Below are 14,694 nucleotides of genomic sequence, written 5' to 3' on the forward strand. Positions count from 1 at the left end.
TCCCCATATCAGTCTTATCCACATATAATCCTTACCTGCTCAAATTCTGGCACTGGATCTGGCAATGGGTCCAGAGGGGCAAGATACAGGGGAGCCTCAGTGTGCTGATCACGGAATAGCCTCCTCTTTTTTCCTACCTCAGACAATCATAGATGTGCCTAGAGTGTGGGCAAAGTGGGCTGTCTCATCCAGACACTTCCAGCTCCTGCAGTCTATGTCTATGCATGCGTACGCAGACAGTGCTTTCTCCTGAGAATTGAACTAAGGCTGAATTCTTTATATCATACTGACCTGAGCATAATTCCAATTAATCTTCTTGTAATCAAAGACAACCAGTTACTTCTGGACACTAACCCCAAGAGCTATCTATCCTTGTTCACCCTGGCAACAGGAACTGCAACTAGGGGTAGCACAGTAGTTTGACCCCTTGAGTCAGAAAGACCTGAGTTTGAATTTGACCTCAGACACTGACCCTTAATGCAATTCTCTTAACCTCTGCCTTCCTCAGTTTCTTCATCTGTAAAATAGGGATGATAATAGCACCTACCTCCCAGGGTTGTTATTATTTAAATTTATTTTATTTTTAATTTATAGAATACAACAAACATTTCCATAACATAGTATAACAAAAATATAATTGCACATGAAACTGTAAATTATGGGCAATTTGTTATTCCTTCTAAATTCGTAATAAAGTTCTATAAATTTCTTTTTTTTTCTTTTTCCTTTTTTCTCTTCTGCTCCTGCCCCACCCTAGAGATGGCTACCATTTGTTGCGAGGATAAAATGAGATATTTGTAAAGTGCATTGCAAAATTTAAAGTAGTACATAAATACTAGCTATTATTATGTAAATAGGTTTGAAGGATGCTGGTAGGTGGTCCGATCTCTTTAGAGAAAATGTCCATTTCTGCATAAGATCAACCAAAAAATATATTAGTTAGCAACCAAGAGAAGAGAGGATTCTTCTTATTAAAATTTGCTACATTTTTTCTTATTCTATTTGTACTCTGTTTGCATCAGTCCATGTAAGTCCAAGTTTTTCTGAAATCAACCTGCTTGCCATTTCTTATAGCACAATAATATTTCATCACAATCATATACCACAACTTGTTCAGGCATCCCCCAATTGATGGGCATCCCCTCAATATCCCATTCTTAACCATCACAAAAAGAGCTACTATAAATGTTTTTTTTTTTACAAGTGGGTCCTAACAAGTGTCTGAGGAAAAACCCAACAACAATAGAAAACTTAAAAAAAAACTCCTTTGAAATGGAATACAACTCCATTCCCAGAACATCTGCAATGGTTTACTGAATATCACAGATATAAATAATTTTAAACTGGTGGGAAGATGGTGTCAGACTTTCATGGTAGCCTGCTTCAGTCTAGATTAAAAAAAACCAAACATATCAATCTGTTCACCAGATTTTCTTTTTTTTTTTTTTAAAGAAAGTTTTATTTATAGTTATTTGTCATTGTATCATGAAAAACAGAATGTAAATAAACAAGTTGAAAAGAACAAGTTATTAATACTTCTGTCAGGAAGGACAGTAGCCAAAGGAGACCACACTCAGGAAAGAAAAGTTTGAAATGGAAAAGAGGAAAGATTCAATGTGTTTGGGTTATAATCTACTGTCCCGCTCTGAGGAAACTAGGCATTTAAGCTTTTAGTCGCAGAGTCTTCCTAGTTCAACATTTTCCTTTGCAGTGAACTACATGAAGTGAAATCTTAGTCATTTCATGTTTATGATTCAGAGATTGTTTGATGTCACAAGTTTGTGACCTAATGCCAGGTCATGTCCAAGTTTGTCCCATGATCTTTTAGGGGACTTGGTCCCTGATGTTGAGGCCACCGTTGCCTCCAACACTCAAAATAATGACGATGATAAAGAAGATGGCAATGGCCAGTATTTCTATTGTGCTTTAAGGTTTAAATCTGATCCTCACAACAACCCTCTGAAGTGGGTGTTGGTAAGTATTACTATTGTCAGTTTACAGATGGGGAAATCAGTTCTCAGTTTCCCCAATGAGGAGATGGATTTCTGAGATCCCTTCAAAGTCTAAATCTAGGATTCTGTGAAGTTCAGGCATGTCAAGTGACCTAGAAAGTGGAGGAGGTGGTATTCAAACCCAAGTCCCAGGATTTTAGAGCCAGAAGATATTTTAGAGATCATTCACTCAAATCCCTTCATTCTACAAACAAGGAAACTGAGGCCCAGAGAGCTTATGTGACTCCCCCTGTCCCCACCCAGGTCACACAAGTAGTGAAATGCCAGAGCTAGAATTTGAACTCATCTTGATGGCATCTGACTCCAAGTACAGTATTCTTTCTACCATGGTAGACTGATCTTTCCACTACATCTGGACAAAGTACTCATGGCCTGAACACTGTAGAAAAAATCTTAGGAAGTCACAAACATTTATACATAGGTATAGAAGAGGGTGGCACTCTAAAAACACTGATTGTGTGGAAGCTCCCTTGGATGCATGACCTTGTTCCAATCTTCTGAGGCATAATTTACTGCTGGGGAACAGTCTAATAGCCACCCACACCTCAAAGTGCCTTTCTGATTCTATGATCAGGTCTTGTTTTGACGCTTACTTAAATGGCCCTATTCCCAATGTGTGAAGTTAGGAAGCAACTGGGAACAGCTGCCCTACTTGCTGGCAGGCCATTGCTGTGCCTATGGGCATGCCCAAGGGCTCCTTAGGCTCTTAAAGTTTTCCTAATCTTTGTGAGTGTTGAAGTCAGCTTCTAAATATCCCAGTATTATAAGCATGGTCTGGGTGGTACTGGGGAGGGAGAAAGGAAAACAAAATAATGAAGACTATCTTTCTAGATCTAGTTTGTTTTCCATTATTTTTAGAATTTTAAAATACTAATAATAGCTAGCATCTACATAGCACCTTAAGGTTTACAGAACCCTTTACAAATACATCATTTTATCCTAACAACCACCTTGGAAGATAAGTGCTATTATTATCTCCATTTTATGGGTGAGGAAAATGAGGCACAGAGAGGTTGTGATTTGCCTGGTAAGTGTTTAAGGTCATATTTGAACTGGGGGTTCCTGACTGTAATTCCAGTGCTCTATTCACTGCACCACCAGAGCAACGTAAATAATGGTAATTTATTGGGCTGAGTGACTGATTTTGAGCTAGTAAGTATCCCTTGCAAGTTTGACCATTTAACTGTATCAGACATCTTAGGTAAATCATCTGATATTATAGAAATATAGAGGTCTTGTGTGTGTGTGTGTGTGTGTGTGTGTGTGTGTGTGTGTTTTACCAGAACTATGATTTCATTAGTATAATGAACTTACAACCAATGCAATTGTCTGCCCTTCAATTTATAGTATGTTGCAATGCCAGTTTGTACTAGTAGCAGGATTTAAACCCAAATCTTCCTTACTCTAAGGCTAGTATGAGCTCTCTGTCTTCTCTGTAATACTCTTAAATGTCCGTTGTTAAAAAAAAATGGTTAAAAGCTACTGTAGGTAGAGGTCTACTGAGGGAGTTTACTTAATATCTACCTCCTTTAAACCCTGACTAAGCCTGGAAGGCTACTTGGAGAGTGACTATATCTACATATTGTAGACGTGGAGTTTCAAAGGAATTTAAGTTTGTTAATTCCAAGTGAGATCCAAGTGAGTTCCCTGCTCCTAAGTCCTTTCCTCTCCCCTGCTCCTCTCCCCACCCCACCCCTCAAAAACTTAAGGAACTATTAAACCCATAGAAAGAGGTTCTGGGATAATGAAAACACCCTTCAAAGCATGCTTTATGGGTTTGTGATTCTAAAAATATGTGGATTAAGATTTATTCTCAAAGCAGGTGCTGCAAAATTGAGGTAGAAATTGCATGCCTCTTAAGTGGAGATGGTTGACAAACTCAGAAGGTGGCCAGGTACATCATTCAATGCCACACTTTATGGGTGTCATAATTCACTTTTCCATCAGGCATGAGGAACTGTGAACAATCACATGAAGCCATTCACTACCAAGAGAATCAGGTATGGCAAGATCAGAAAGGAAATTAATTTGCAATAAGCTTAATTTTGATCACGACTTCACAGAGAATTTGGGTTCCAGCACTCAGAACAGCAATTCTGAGATGATTAAATGCATAGTCATTTAATCGGTTCCTAACTCTAATCAGGAAGTTGGAGGTGTTTTTTTTTTTATCAATATCAGATTTAGTACCCACAAATATACTTTTATTTCTGTGGAATTAAATTACTTATTAGTAGGGAGAATTCTTGGAGCTTCAGAACCAAGAGTGAATTTGGCTTATTTTGCTATGTATATTTGCTTGCATTTTCAGTGCCTTACACATTGTAGGTACTTACTTGTAAGGAATTGAGTATCCTCCTTGCCCTTCTAAATGAAGAAGCCAAGGGTAAGCTCAAATCTCCAGTCACACTGTCAAAGAAAGACCAGCAGTAACGGCAGAAATTCCTTTTCCTGATGGTTGAGTTTAAACGTGAACTAGCTGCCAATTTCCTAAGTTCTATCCCCCACCCCACTCCCATGATTCAGCACCAATCCTAAATCTTGACCTATAATTCAGGTCTGAATTTCTCCTTCCCTGCCCTCAATGCCTAGTCCTGCTTGATCCAGATAAGTACCCTGTAAAAACCCACCGCACTTGACCAGTTTTTAGTGCCTAATTCTATCCAGGACCCCACTGGACTGTCCAGTGTCCGTGCTCCTTAATTGTTCCTTTATATTGACTCGCCCCTTACTAAAGCTTGCTTGACTTGCTTTCTCTCTGCCAGCTCCCATATTGTTCTGTGTTTTGTGGTTTTTCACCTCTGGGCCATGCCGATTTTCTCCTTTGAAGTATTAGACATTTCCCATATAAAAACTAGATTGATGTGTGAATTTTTTTATTACATTTTTTACATTTATAGGGTTTCTCTCCTCTATGTGCCCAGGGTTGCCCAGGGCTGGGACTAATAGTCTCAGTAGACACAACTACCTTCTAAGCCTTGGCTTAGGCAACTCTGTGCCCCCAAGTGCCTCCCTCCTTCTCCCTGAGATGAGGGCTATTACTAGGAGCCCTGGCTGAAACCCCATGCCCCTCAGACTTTTCTCTGTAGCAACCTAAATGGTAGATAAAAGAGACTGCCACTCTTTTGCATGTCATACTGTGGAATCCTGAACCTTACTAAACCAGTGATAAGACCTTAATCAATGACTGTTGGATCTTATTTTTTGATACCAGGGAGACAAGATACTTGGGGATGTGGTATCTTAAAGGTATGCACTTTAATTGCTTATTTCATCATATATCCAATTTCTAATTGTAGAAAATTTGTAATGAATGTGCCAGCAGATGTGTTTACGTTCTAGTAGGAATAATCTTCAAAAGATAAAATCTTATTCTGATTTTCAAAATAGGGGAGAGAATAGAATCTGTGAACCTCTAACAAAGGGCTCATGACCACAGAGAGCCACCATTTCCTTTTCTGACAGTTTCCAGACAAGTAGATCAGAGAATTGCTGGAGATCCTTCAGTAAGGCTTTGGCAAAGACAACAACTACATGGACTAGGTGCTATATTTATCCCTATTTTACAGATGTGGAATCTGAAGCAAACAGCGGTCAAATCACTTGGCCAGGGTCACCTGGCTGGTTAGTATCTGAGGCTAGATTTGAACTCAGGTCTTTTTAACTTGACCTCCAGTGCTCAATCCACTGTACCACTTATCTGGCTAATATATTTAAAGTTTTCAGCATGGTCAAAGTAAAGATCACTGAGCTAGGACTCAGAGCCCTGAAGTATATGCCTGTTTTTGCAGTGTGGCTTAGAGCACTTCATCTAATCTCACAGAGTCTCAGTTTTCTCAGGCAATTTGGGGTTAACAACACTTGCATTGCCTACCTCATGAGATTCTTTTTTTGGGAGGCAGGAGAGGGAGGAGAGGGTCCATATTTGAGATTTCATTGATGAAGACAATGCTCTGTAAGGAAATTTCCTTTATTGATGCAGATGAGCAATTTTTCTGGATCTGTAGTCTTAGAAAGTTGCTTAAGGGCATTGACAGGTTAAGTGACTTGTTCAGGTTCATGCAGTCAGTACACCTTAGATACAAACCCTGATCTTCCTGACTTCAAGACCGACTCTTTCTCTCCACTATGTTGCTCCATAAGGCTCTTGTGAGGGTCAAAAGCAGTAATGTTTATATATGCTTTGTAAACTGTCAGTCACATGTCTCCCTATGTAGGGAGAGGTTGAGGGGCAGAATGGGTAGACAGCCAAGCCTTAGAATCACAAAGACCTGGGTTCAAGTATGGACTGTGACTCATATTAACTGTAAGACCCTGGGCAAGACATTTATCCTCTCAGTGCCTCCTAGATACTTCTCTAAGACTCTAAAGTGAAGAGAAGGTACTGACTTAAATTGAAGGGAAGTCTTCATCAGATGTTTCCTACCCTAATGTAATCACAGGTCTGGTCCCATGTATCTATATCTATACCCACGTTGTTCTTGTTGTTAACAGTCATACCCAACTCTTGTGAACCCATATGGGATTTTCTTGGCAAAGATACTGGAGTGGTTTGCCATTTCCTTCTCCTGCTCATTTTACAGATGAGAAGATTGAAGCAAACAGGGTTAATAGACCTATCCAGGGTCACACAACTAGTAAGTTTATCTGAGGCCAGATTAGAACTCAGGAAGATGATTCTTCCTGACTCCAGGCCTGGCACTCCATCTACTATGTCTCCTACCTGCCCCCATCTATACACCCTGATACCCATATCCATATCCATACCTATATATCTATATCTGTATAGAGTCATTTAACACCCCTGTATTTCAATTTCCTCATCTCTAATATGAGGGTGTTAGGCTTGACGGATTACCTATAGATAGATGTCAGGGGTAGGATTTGAACTCAGATCTAGGTTGGACTAGATGACATCGAAGTTCCCAACTATTGTACTGAATTTTTTTTAAAGGTTGCTCCTTATAAAATTCTTTCCTTTATAAAATTCTTTTCTTTCATAAAATTCTATTGTCCTGAAGCATATCCGTAAAAATTTCTACTAACTCCCAGATTACCCCCACGACTTCACAAACTGGAAGATTAATGCCTCTGTACTAGGTGTCACATTTAAAACTATTTTTTTTGAGCTAGAACCAAGCATACAGACTTCCAGTTTCCAGGTCAGCTTTTATGTTCGTTGTCTCCTAAGTTTTAATGAGCTGAACAGGAGATATCTGTTCTAGGACCATTCTAGAGGTGAGTCAATCAAACTCGTCTTTAATGCATGCATAGCAGTAAAGTAGTTTGCCTTGAGTCAGCAGGGCAAGAGTGGCCATGGGGTCTGAGTCATTTTGGCAGTGTGTGTGGCCCTGCATGAAGGGTGCCTGACACCCATCCAGATCCTTCCTGTCTGGTAGCATTACATCTCTGCACGAGAGTTCTAGAAAGTGTCTATTTCAAGAAACTATAATTATCCATTTTTTCATGGTGATGTGGATATTGAAATAATTGAGAGCTATGGGGAAGTGGGAGGGAGCCAGAAGCCTTAGCACATATACTAGGAAATATGCCAGGTAGTTCAAGCTAGAAGGTCACTGGAGATGGAAGGTCTTTTAGTCCTACTGCTTTATTTTATTTTACAGATGAAAATTGTGGCCCAGAGAGTTAAATAACTTATTCAAGATTACACAGATAACAAGCTGTGGCATGTCTAGAAGACTTGAATGTCCTATAACTCACATTCCAGCACTTTTCTCACTGTATCTTATATGGTATTATGGTCAAGGAGTACAACTGGAATTCTGACTGAGATGGGGAGAAAATTTTCTGTGGCAACTGGAGAAGCCTTGATGAAAAGACTCATAACAATAGAATTTAGGCTTCCTGAGAGTAGGAATTATTCCCTTCTTTGTATTTGTAGTTGAAATGCCTAACATAAGTGCAACATTTCTTGGGGTTCACAGGCTAGATTGCTTTCTTAAGGACCATGCCTTAACTCCAAATCACTCTGGCTCTCACTGATTGGCCAACAATAGGTCCCAACATAAGTGATAATTGATTGATAGACCTGAGGTGGTTCCAGGAGTCTCCCAGGGACAAATTTATATATCCTAGATGTGACTTCAATAATAAAATCTAATATGAAAATGCTAGCAGCAAGGAAATAAAATTAGAGGGAAATCTGAGACAAGCTCTAGTTTTCCTGGCAAATTCCCCTTGAGGTGTTTATATTCAATAGAAAGAGGATTGAGGACATGGATTCAAGTCCCTCTTTGGAAAGTTACTAGTTGTACAACCTTGTACATGTTACTTAATTTACATGAGCCTCAGTTTCCTCATCTGTAAAATGAAGGAGTTTTAGTAGATGGCCTCTGAGATCTCTTCCAACTCTACATCTTATTTATATGCAAACATTATTTTGGATGTTAATATGAAACAAGTGCCTCATTTAATGGCTATTAGTCAAATGTGTTTTGATGATTTTCCCCCTTTCCTTCAAGTAGTTGTTAATTTTTTCCATATTAGAAATCACCTATGACCACCTATTTCTGAACTAGGAAGGAGACTGGGAGCATGAAGCAACAATCTTCGCCAAATGGCAATCAATGCTATTCTATCACTACAGAGAGAGTTTCATGTTTCCATGTTGGGATGGAGCACACCTGTCTTCAAACATGTTGGCCATGAAGAACCCCATAGCTCTGGCTGGATTCCCAGCTACTAAGAGGGATAACAATGAATTAGGGCCCCTAATCTGGCTCCCTGCACTCAGCTCTTGAAATGTTTCCTCATGTGATGCTTTCCTCCTAGGACAGAGGACACCAGAACTGGATGAGGCAAACTAAAATCATGGTGATATTCCCCTATTCCTGAACCTAATTAAAATACAACCTCCCACAGAAAGCCTTTCCCAATCCCTCTTAATTCCAGTGCCTTCCCTCTCTTAATTATTTCCTGTTTATCCTGTGTATACTTGCTTTGTATCTATCTGTTTTCATGTTGTCTTGTCCATTAGATTACAAGCTCCTTGAGGACAAGAGACTATCTTTTGCTTCTTTGTGTATTCTCAGTGCTTACTACAGTGCCTGACATAAAGTAGGGACTTAATAAATGTTTATTGAATTGATCAAAGCAATCTCTTATAGAGATTTTTTCTTTTGAATGTCAAAATACAGATATGAATGAGAAAAGGCTCAGAGATCTAGGGCTGGGAGAGACCTTGGAGGTCATCTAGTTCCATCCTCTTATTTTACAGAAGAGGAAACTGAGGCCCAGCAAGGTTGAGTGGCATGCCCAAGATCACCTAGATATTAAGTGTCACAGTCAGGACTTGAACCCAGCTCCTCTGATTCCTTAGCCAAGACTCTTTCCAAATGACAGTGCTTTCTCTCTAGTTCTACCTTTCCCTATTGCACTGGATCCATGCCTGTCCACTTTAAAGAATTCACTATTGCAAATCTACTGAAGAATTTCTAGGAGGAAGCAATCACTCACCATCTATGGGAAAACACACAAGCACATCCAATTTTTTTTTAAAGGGAATGAAGAGCGATGGGTTGTCAAACAGTATAATAGGTGACAAGACTTGGAAAGATAACACAATTCAGCTCATAATAAAACTCGACTAGAGGATGGTTAAGATCACAACTTGGCACTGATTTTTAGAAAAAAATCTTGGATATCTACTTAGTAGACATGTAAAGAGGTTGTCATGCAAGAGTGACCCCAATATGCAATAAATAAGGAAGGTAGAAAATACTATTTCTTTGGGGAAGAAAAGGATAGAGAAGCTTCAAAGGAAAACCCAAAACAATTTTTCACCAACAGGCACTTGGGTCTTACTTACCAATCTTGCACAGCATTGAAGGATTCTTCATTGGTGATGTCATACATTAGAATAAAGCCCATGGCACCCCGATAATAAGCTGTAGTAATTGTCCTATATCTCTCTTGACCTGCTGTGTCCTAGAAAACAAAACAAAATGTTAGCAAACCTTTAAATCATATGGCAAAACATTTAGGGAAAAGTAATGAATGATATGGGAAACAACCCTCCCGTAGCTTCTGAAACATCCTTCAGGGAGTGTGACAATGGCTCTTGTCTCTTTCTAATGATTACCACACTTTGGTGTTATCATAGCCCAAAATAATCCTTTCTGTTGATAAAGGGCCCTCATTGATGAACTAGCTTTAAACAGCCAGAATACACTTACACGCTTCCTTCCTTCCTTCCTTTCTTCCTTCCTTCCTTCCTTTTTCTTTCTTTCTTCTACACCTATCTATCATCTAATCATTCATTCATTCATTCATTCTGAAACATACCTGTTATATCATTACTATAGGAAACTCTTTCCCAATGTGTGCAGAGCAAATCTGAGTCTGCAAATTCCTTTGGCATTTAATAACTTCCTAACTTGGCTCCCTCCTACTTTTCCAGTCTTCTCAAACCTTATTCACCCCCACATGCTCTACAATCCAGTGACATTGGCCTCCTGGCTGTTTCTCCAATAAGGTGTCCATCTCCTGACGGTGCATTTTCCCTGACTGCCCCCAATGCCTGGAATTATCTTCCTTCTCCTCTCTGCCTCCCGGTTTTCCTGGCTTCCTGCAAGTCACAGATCGAAATCTCACCTTCTCCGAGAAGCTTTTGACGATCCCCCTTAATGTTAATGTCCCGAATCATCTCCAACTGATCTTGTATGTATCTTGTTTGCACATAGTGGTTCTCTGTCATCTCCCCTATTAGACTATAAACTCCTTGAGGGCAGGGACAATCTTTTTTTTTTTTGCATCCTTAGTGCTTAGCAAATTGCCTAGCATATAACAGGAGCTTGTTAAAATGCTGTTGACTTACTAGTCTTTGAGAGTTGCCTGGGGCACTGAGAGGTTAAGAAACTTGTCCAAGGGCACATAGCTAGTATATGTCAGAGGTAAGGCTTGAACATAAGCCATCCTAATGCCAGCACTGGCCTTCTCTCCATTACATCCCAACACCTCTCATTCTGTTACCCAAATATGTGTTCACTAGTATCACCTTCTATTAGTTACCATGAAGTAGAAAATGTTTTCTGTATATTGGCAGTGATGGTATTAGCTGGCGATGTTTATATCAAATCTCCTCATTAACTTAAAACTGTTTGCCTTACCAGAGAAGAATTCAAACATGTGTCCAAATGGTCACGCATTAGTTAATGGAGAGGTAATTTGCAAGGGAGTCGCTAAGAATTCTACCTATTCCCCTAACAGTACACTACATTAGCACTATAGTTAGCTTGTGGTCAGTGGTGAGTGTCTGACAAAGAATAGGATCCTGAAATGTGATGTGAAAATATGAATTTTTCCAAACTGAACCATTTTTCTCCACTAATTTTCATTGTAATTTCTGGAATATTTTATCTTCATTTCTGAATAGTCTTCAGTTGGCTGTGACTCATACCTATTTTGAACTCAACTAAAACCAAAATGACAGAGTGGAAATAATATTAGATATGAAGATGGAGAACTCGGGTTAAAATCCCACCTATTATTATCTGTGTGATCTCAGGCAAATCATATTCTTTCTTTTGGTCTCTGTTCCTTCATTTGTAATTTAAAAAAAATTCAAGATGGACTAAGCAACCTTTAAGATCCTTTACTCTTTTTAAAATTAATTTATTTTTAGTTATTAATAATCACTTCCATAAATTTTTGAGTTTCAAATTTTCTCCCCCTCCCTGCTTGTCTCCCTCCCCAAGACAGCATGTAATCTGATATAGGCTCTACATATACATTCCTATGAAACATTTTCACATTAATCATGTTGTGAGGAAGAATTAGAACCAATAGGAGGAACCACAAGAAAGAAGAAACAAAACAGAAAAAAAAAAAGAGCAAATAGTATGCTTCGACCTGCATTCAAACTCCCTAGTTCTTTCTCTGGATGTGGATAGCATTTTACATCATGAGACCTTTGGAGATATCTTAGATCCTTGCATTGCTGAGAAGGGTTAAGTCTATCAATATTAGTCATCGCACAACGTGGCTGTTACTGTGTAAAATGTTCCCCTGGTTCTGCGTACTTCAGCCTCAGTCCATACAAGGTTTTTTCCAGGTTTTTCTGGTCTGACTGTTCAACATTTCTTATAGTATTCCATTACATTCGCATACCACAACTTGTTCAGCCATTACCCAATTGATGGGCATCCCCTCAATTTCCAATTCTTTGCCACCACAAAAAAGAGCTGCTATAAATATTTTTGTACATGTGGGTCTTTTCCCCATTTGTATGATCTCTTTAGGATTCAACCCTAAAAGTGCTAGTGCTGGGTCAAAGGGTATGCACATTTTTTATAGCCCTTTGGGCATAGTTCCAAATTTCTCTTCAGAATGGTTGGATCAGTTCACAACTCCACCAACAGTGCATTAGTGTTCCAATTTTCCCACATCTTCTCCAGCATTTATCATTTTCCTGTTTTGTCACATTGGCCATTCTGATAGGTGTGATGTGGTATAAGGTCCCTTACTTTTAAAAGTCTTTCACAGTTGTTTTGCTTTAAAGTCTTGTAGTCTTTATAACAATTGTTCTCCTGGTTCTACTCACTTGATTCTATATCAGCTTGTATAAATCCTCCTGGGTTTCTCTGAATCTATACTTTTGTTATTTCTCATAGGATAATAATGTACCCTTGTGTTTGTATACCATAATTGTCCAGCCCTATTCTAAATGATATTCTCCTTTCATCTTCTAGGAATCATGGAGATCTTGCCACCCTTTTCAGTAAACAGGTTGAACCTTCTCACATGTCCCTGGATACACTGGTCACAGAAGAAGGTGCCACATCCTTGCCCCCCATTGACATTTGTGGACCTCCCTCTGCTGCCACCCCTCAGCAATCTCTCCTTTACAGATCATTTTATATACACAGCTCACCCTAGGCCTGTCCTAGAGGCTATTATCTACCAATCCCCAGGCCACTCTTCCTCCTGTGGCAAGGAATTCAGTGTGGGAATCATGGGATTCCTTTCTACCCTAACCCCTTGAAATTGGGTTTTCTTATGAACCTAAGTAACTCAGTCTTGGTTCCAAATAAACATAAGACTGCTGTAGTTTGTTGAGAAAGTCCAGTGTATAAAATTATGTAGCAGAGGAAGCATCTGATACCCTTTGTCCTATTTCAAGAGATATTTTTTTGCTTCAGTACTGTATACCACATCTTTTTTTTTGTGCCAATGTCTTATTAGCTGCAATTAATTGTAGAAAAATGCTGAGAATGCTGCCATTTCCTCCAATATGTATATCAGACTATAGTTAGCTTTTGGTTAGTGGTAAATGTCTGATGAAAATAGGATACTGTAACGTGGAGTGAAAATATGTATTTTTCTAAACTCAACCATTTTTCTACAATTGCCTGTACCGTGTATCATTCATATCTTTTTTTAAAAAAAAATGGATATTTCTTAACTGTGAATTTGTTTGTCAGTGTGCCTGTGTGTTCCTGAACCTTGTAGTGCAGCCAATCAGAGCACACAGTTCTCTTGATTTTGGTGCTTTTGTGCATAAAAGAAGCCTCATAGAAAAAACTGAGTTGAGTTTGTTTGCAGATACTGTCAATACTCCCTGGTTAGCAAGTTTTAACACCACAATAACAGTAGCAACAACAATAAAACTAGTTTACTTAAGGGACTATACTTTGGAGTTGTTTTTTTTCCCCTTTTGATCTCTCTTAGACTGGAGGACTCCAACAAAGTAAAAGAGGTGACATTTCCTTAAACACTCTACTCTTCCCCTTCCTCAATCTTATCAATTCTCCTAATGTACTTTTTCATTCCACCTCAGCCACATACAGAATCAGTCTGATCTTGGAGCTCATCATCACCCACAAAAGATCAACTTCAATGATCAAGAATTCAAAAAAAAATTTATCAACCATAAATCTTATCATTCCATCATTTTCCGGACCTCACAACCTCTAAATCCATCCTTTGTTCTCACCAGGACCTTTTAGTCTTCCCCACCTTCAGTACTGTACAAAGACTTTACTCTTGCTCTGGCTTTACTGCCCTCCCTGCCCCTGCCAACAAGAGGCAGCTAGGTGGTGCAGTGGCTGGAATGCTAGGCTTCGAGTCAAGAAGACCGGAATCCAAATTTGGCCTCAGATACTTACTAGCTGCTTGATCCTAGTCAAATCATTTAACCTCAGTCTGTCTCAGTGTTCTTAGCTGTAAAATGTGGATCGTAATAGTTCCTACCTCACAGGGTTGTTATGAGGATCAAATAAGACAACGTTTGTAAAGTGCTTAACAGAATGCCAGATGCGTAGTAGGTATTTAATAATACTTGTTTCCTTCCTTCCAATCTTGACTATGCAGCTAAACAATTCAGCCTTATGTATTCCTCTACTATGCAACCCCTTGCCCCCTTATCCAGTTGCCATTTCCACCTTACCAAACTCTAACCTTGGATGATCCCCATCAATTGACTCCCCTGCTCCTATTCAGTGCTGGAAAAAGTCACTTAGCTACGCTGACTGAATCTACTACAAATTTGTGTTACTTAATCTCAGTTGGGCCCTATAGTAAGGTAATTATTTTACTCATCCCTAACAGATTTTCTATTACCCTTCTAACAGCCATTACTCCAGGACTTCCAGCCTTCTCTTTTCTCCTCAGCACTCCTATATCGTCCCCTGATTATACTTTCTTAGCAGAGGACTTCACATTA

The 14,694-nt window shown here is 39.2% G+C and overlaps 1 protein-coding gene across 2 annotated transcripts in view; it reads right to left on the reverse strand.

Annotated features, from left to right (window-relative positions):
- Positions 1–14,694, reverse strand: part of LOC110202752 (ras-related protein Rab-3C) — a 352,324-nt gene that overhangs the window by 140,677 nt on the left and 196,953 nt on the right. For both annotated transcript variants that reach the window (XM_078153192.1, XM_078153191.1), the window contains exon 3: positions 9,841–9,959. In XM_078153192.1, the coding sequence (XP_078009318.1) occupies positions 9,841–9,959 (119 nt within the window). The remainder of the gene's footprint in view (positions 1–9,840; positions 9,960–14,694) is intronic.

Source organism: Phascolarctos cinereus, unplaced genomic scaffold (genome assembly GCF_003287225.1).
Source record: "Phascolarctos cinereus isolate Bilbo 61053 unplaced genomic scaffold, phaCin_HiC Scaffold_4;HRSCAF=312, whole genome shotgun sequence".
NCBI classification, from domain to species: domain Eukaryota; kingdom Metazoa; phylum Chordata; class Mammalia; order Diprotodontia; family Phascolarctidae; genus Phascolarctos; species Phascolarctos cinereus.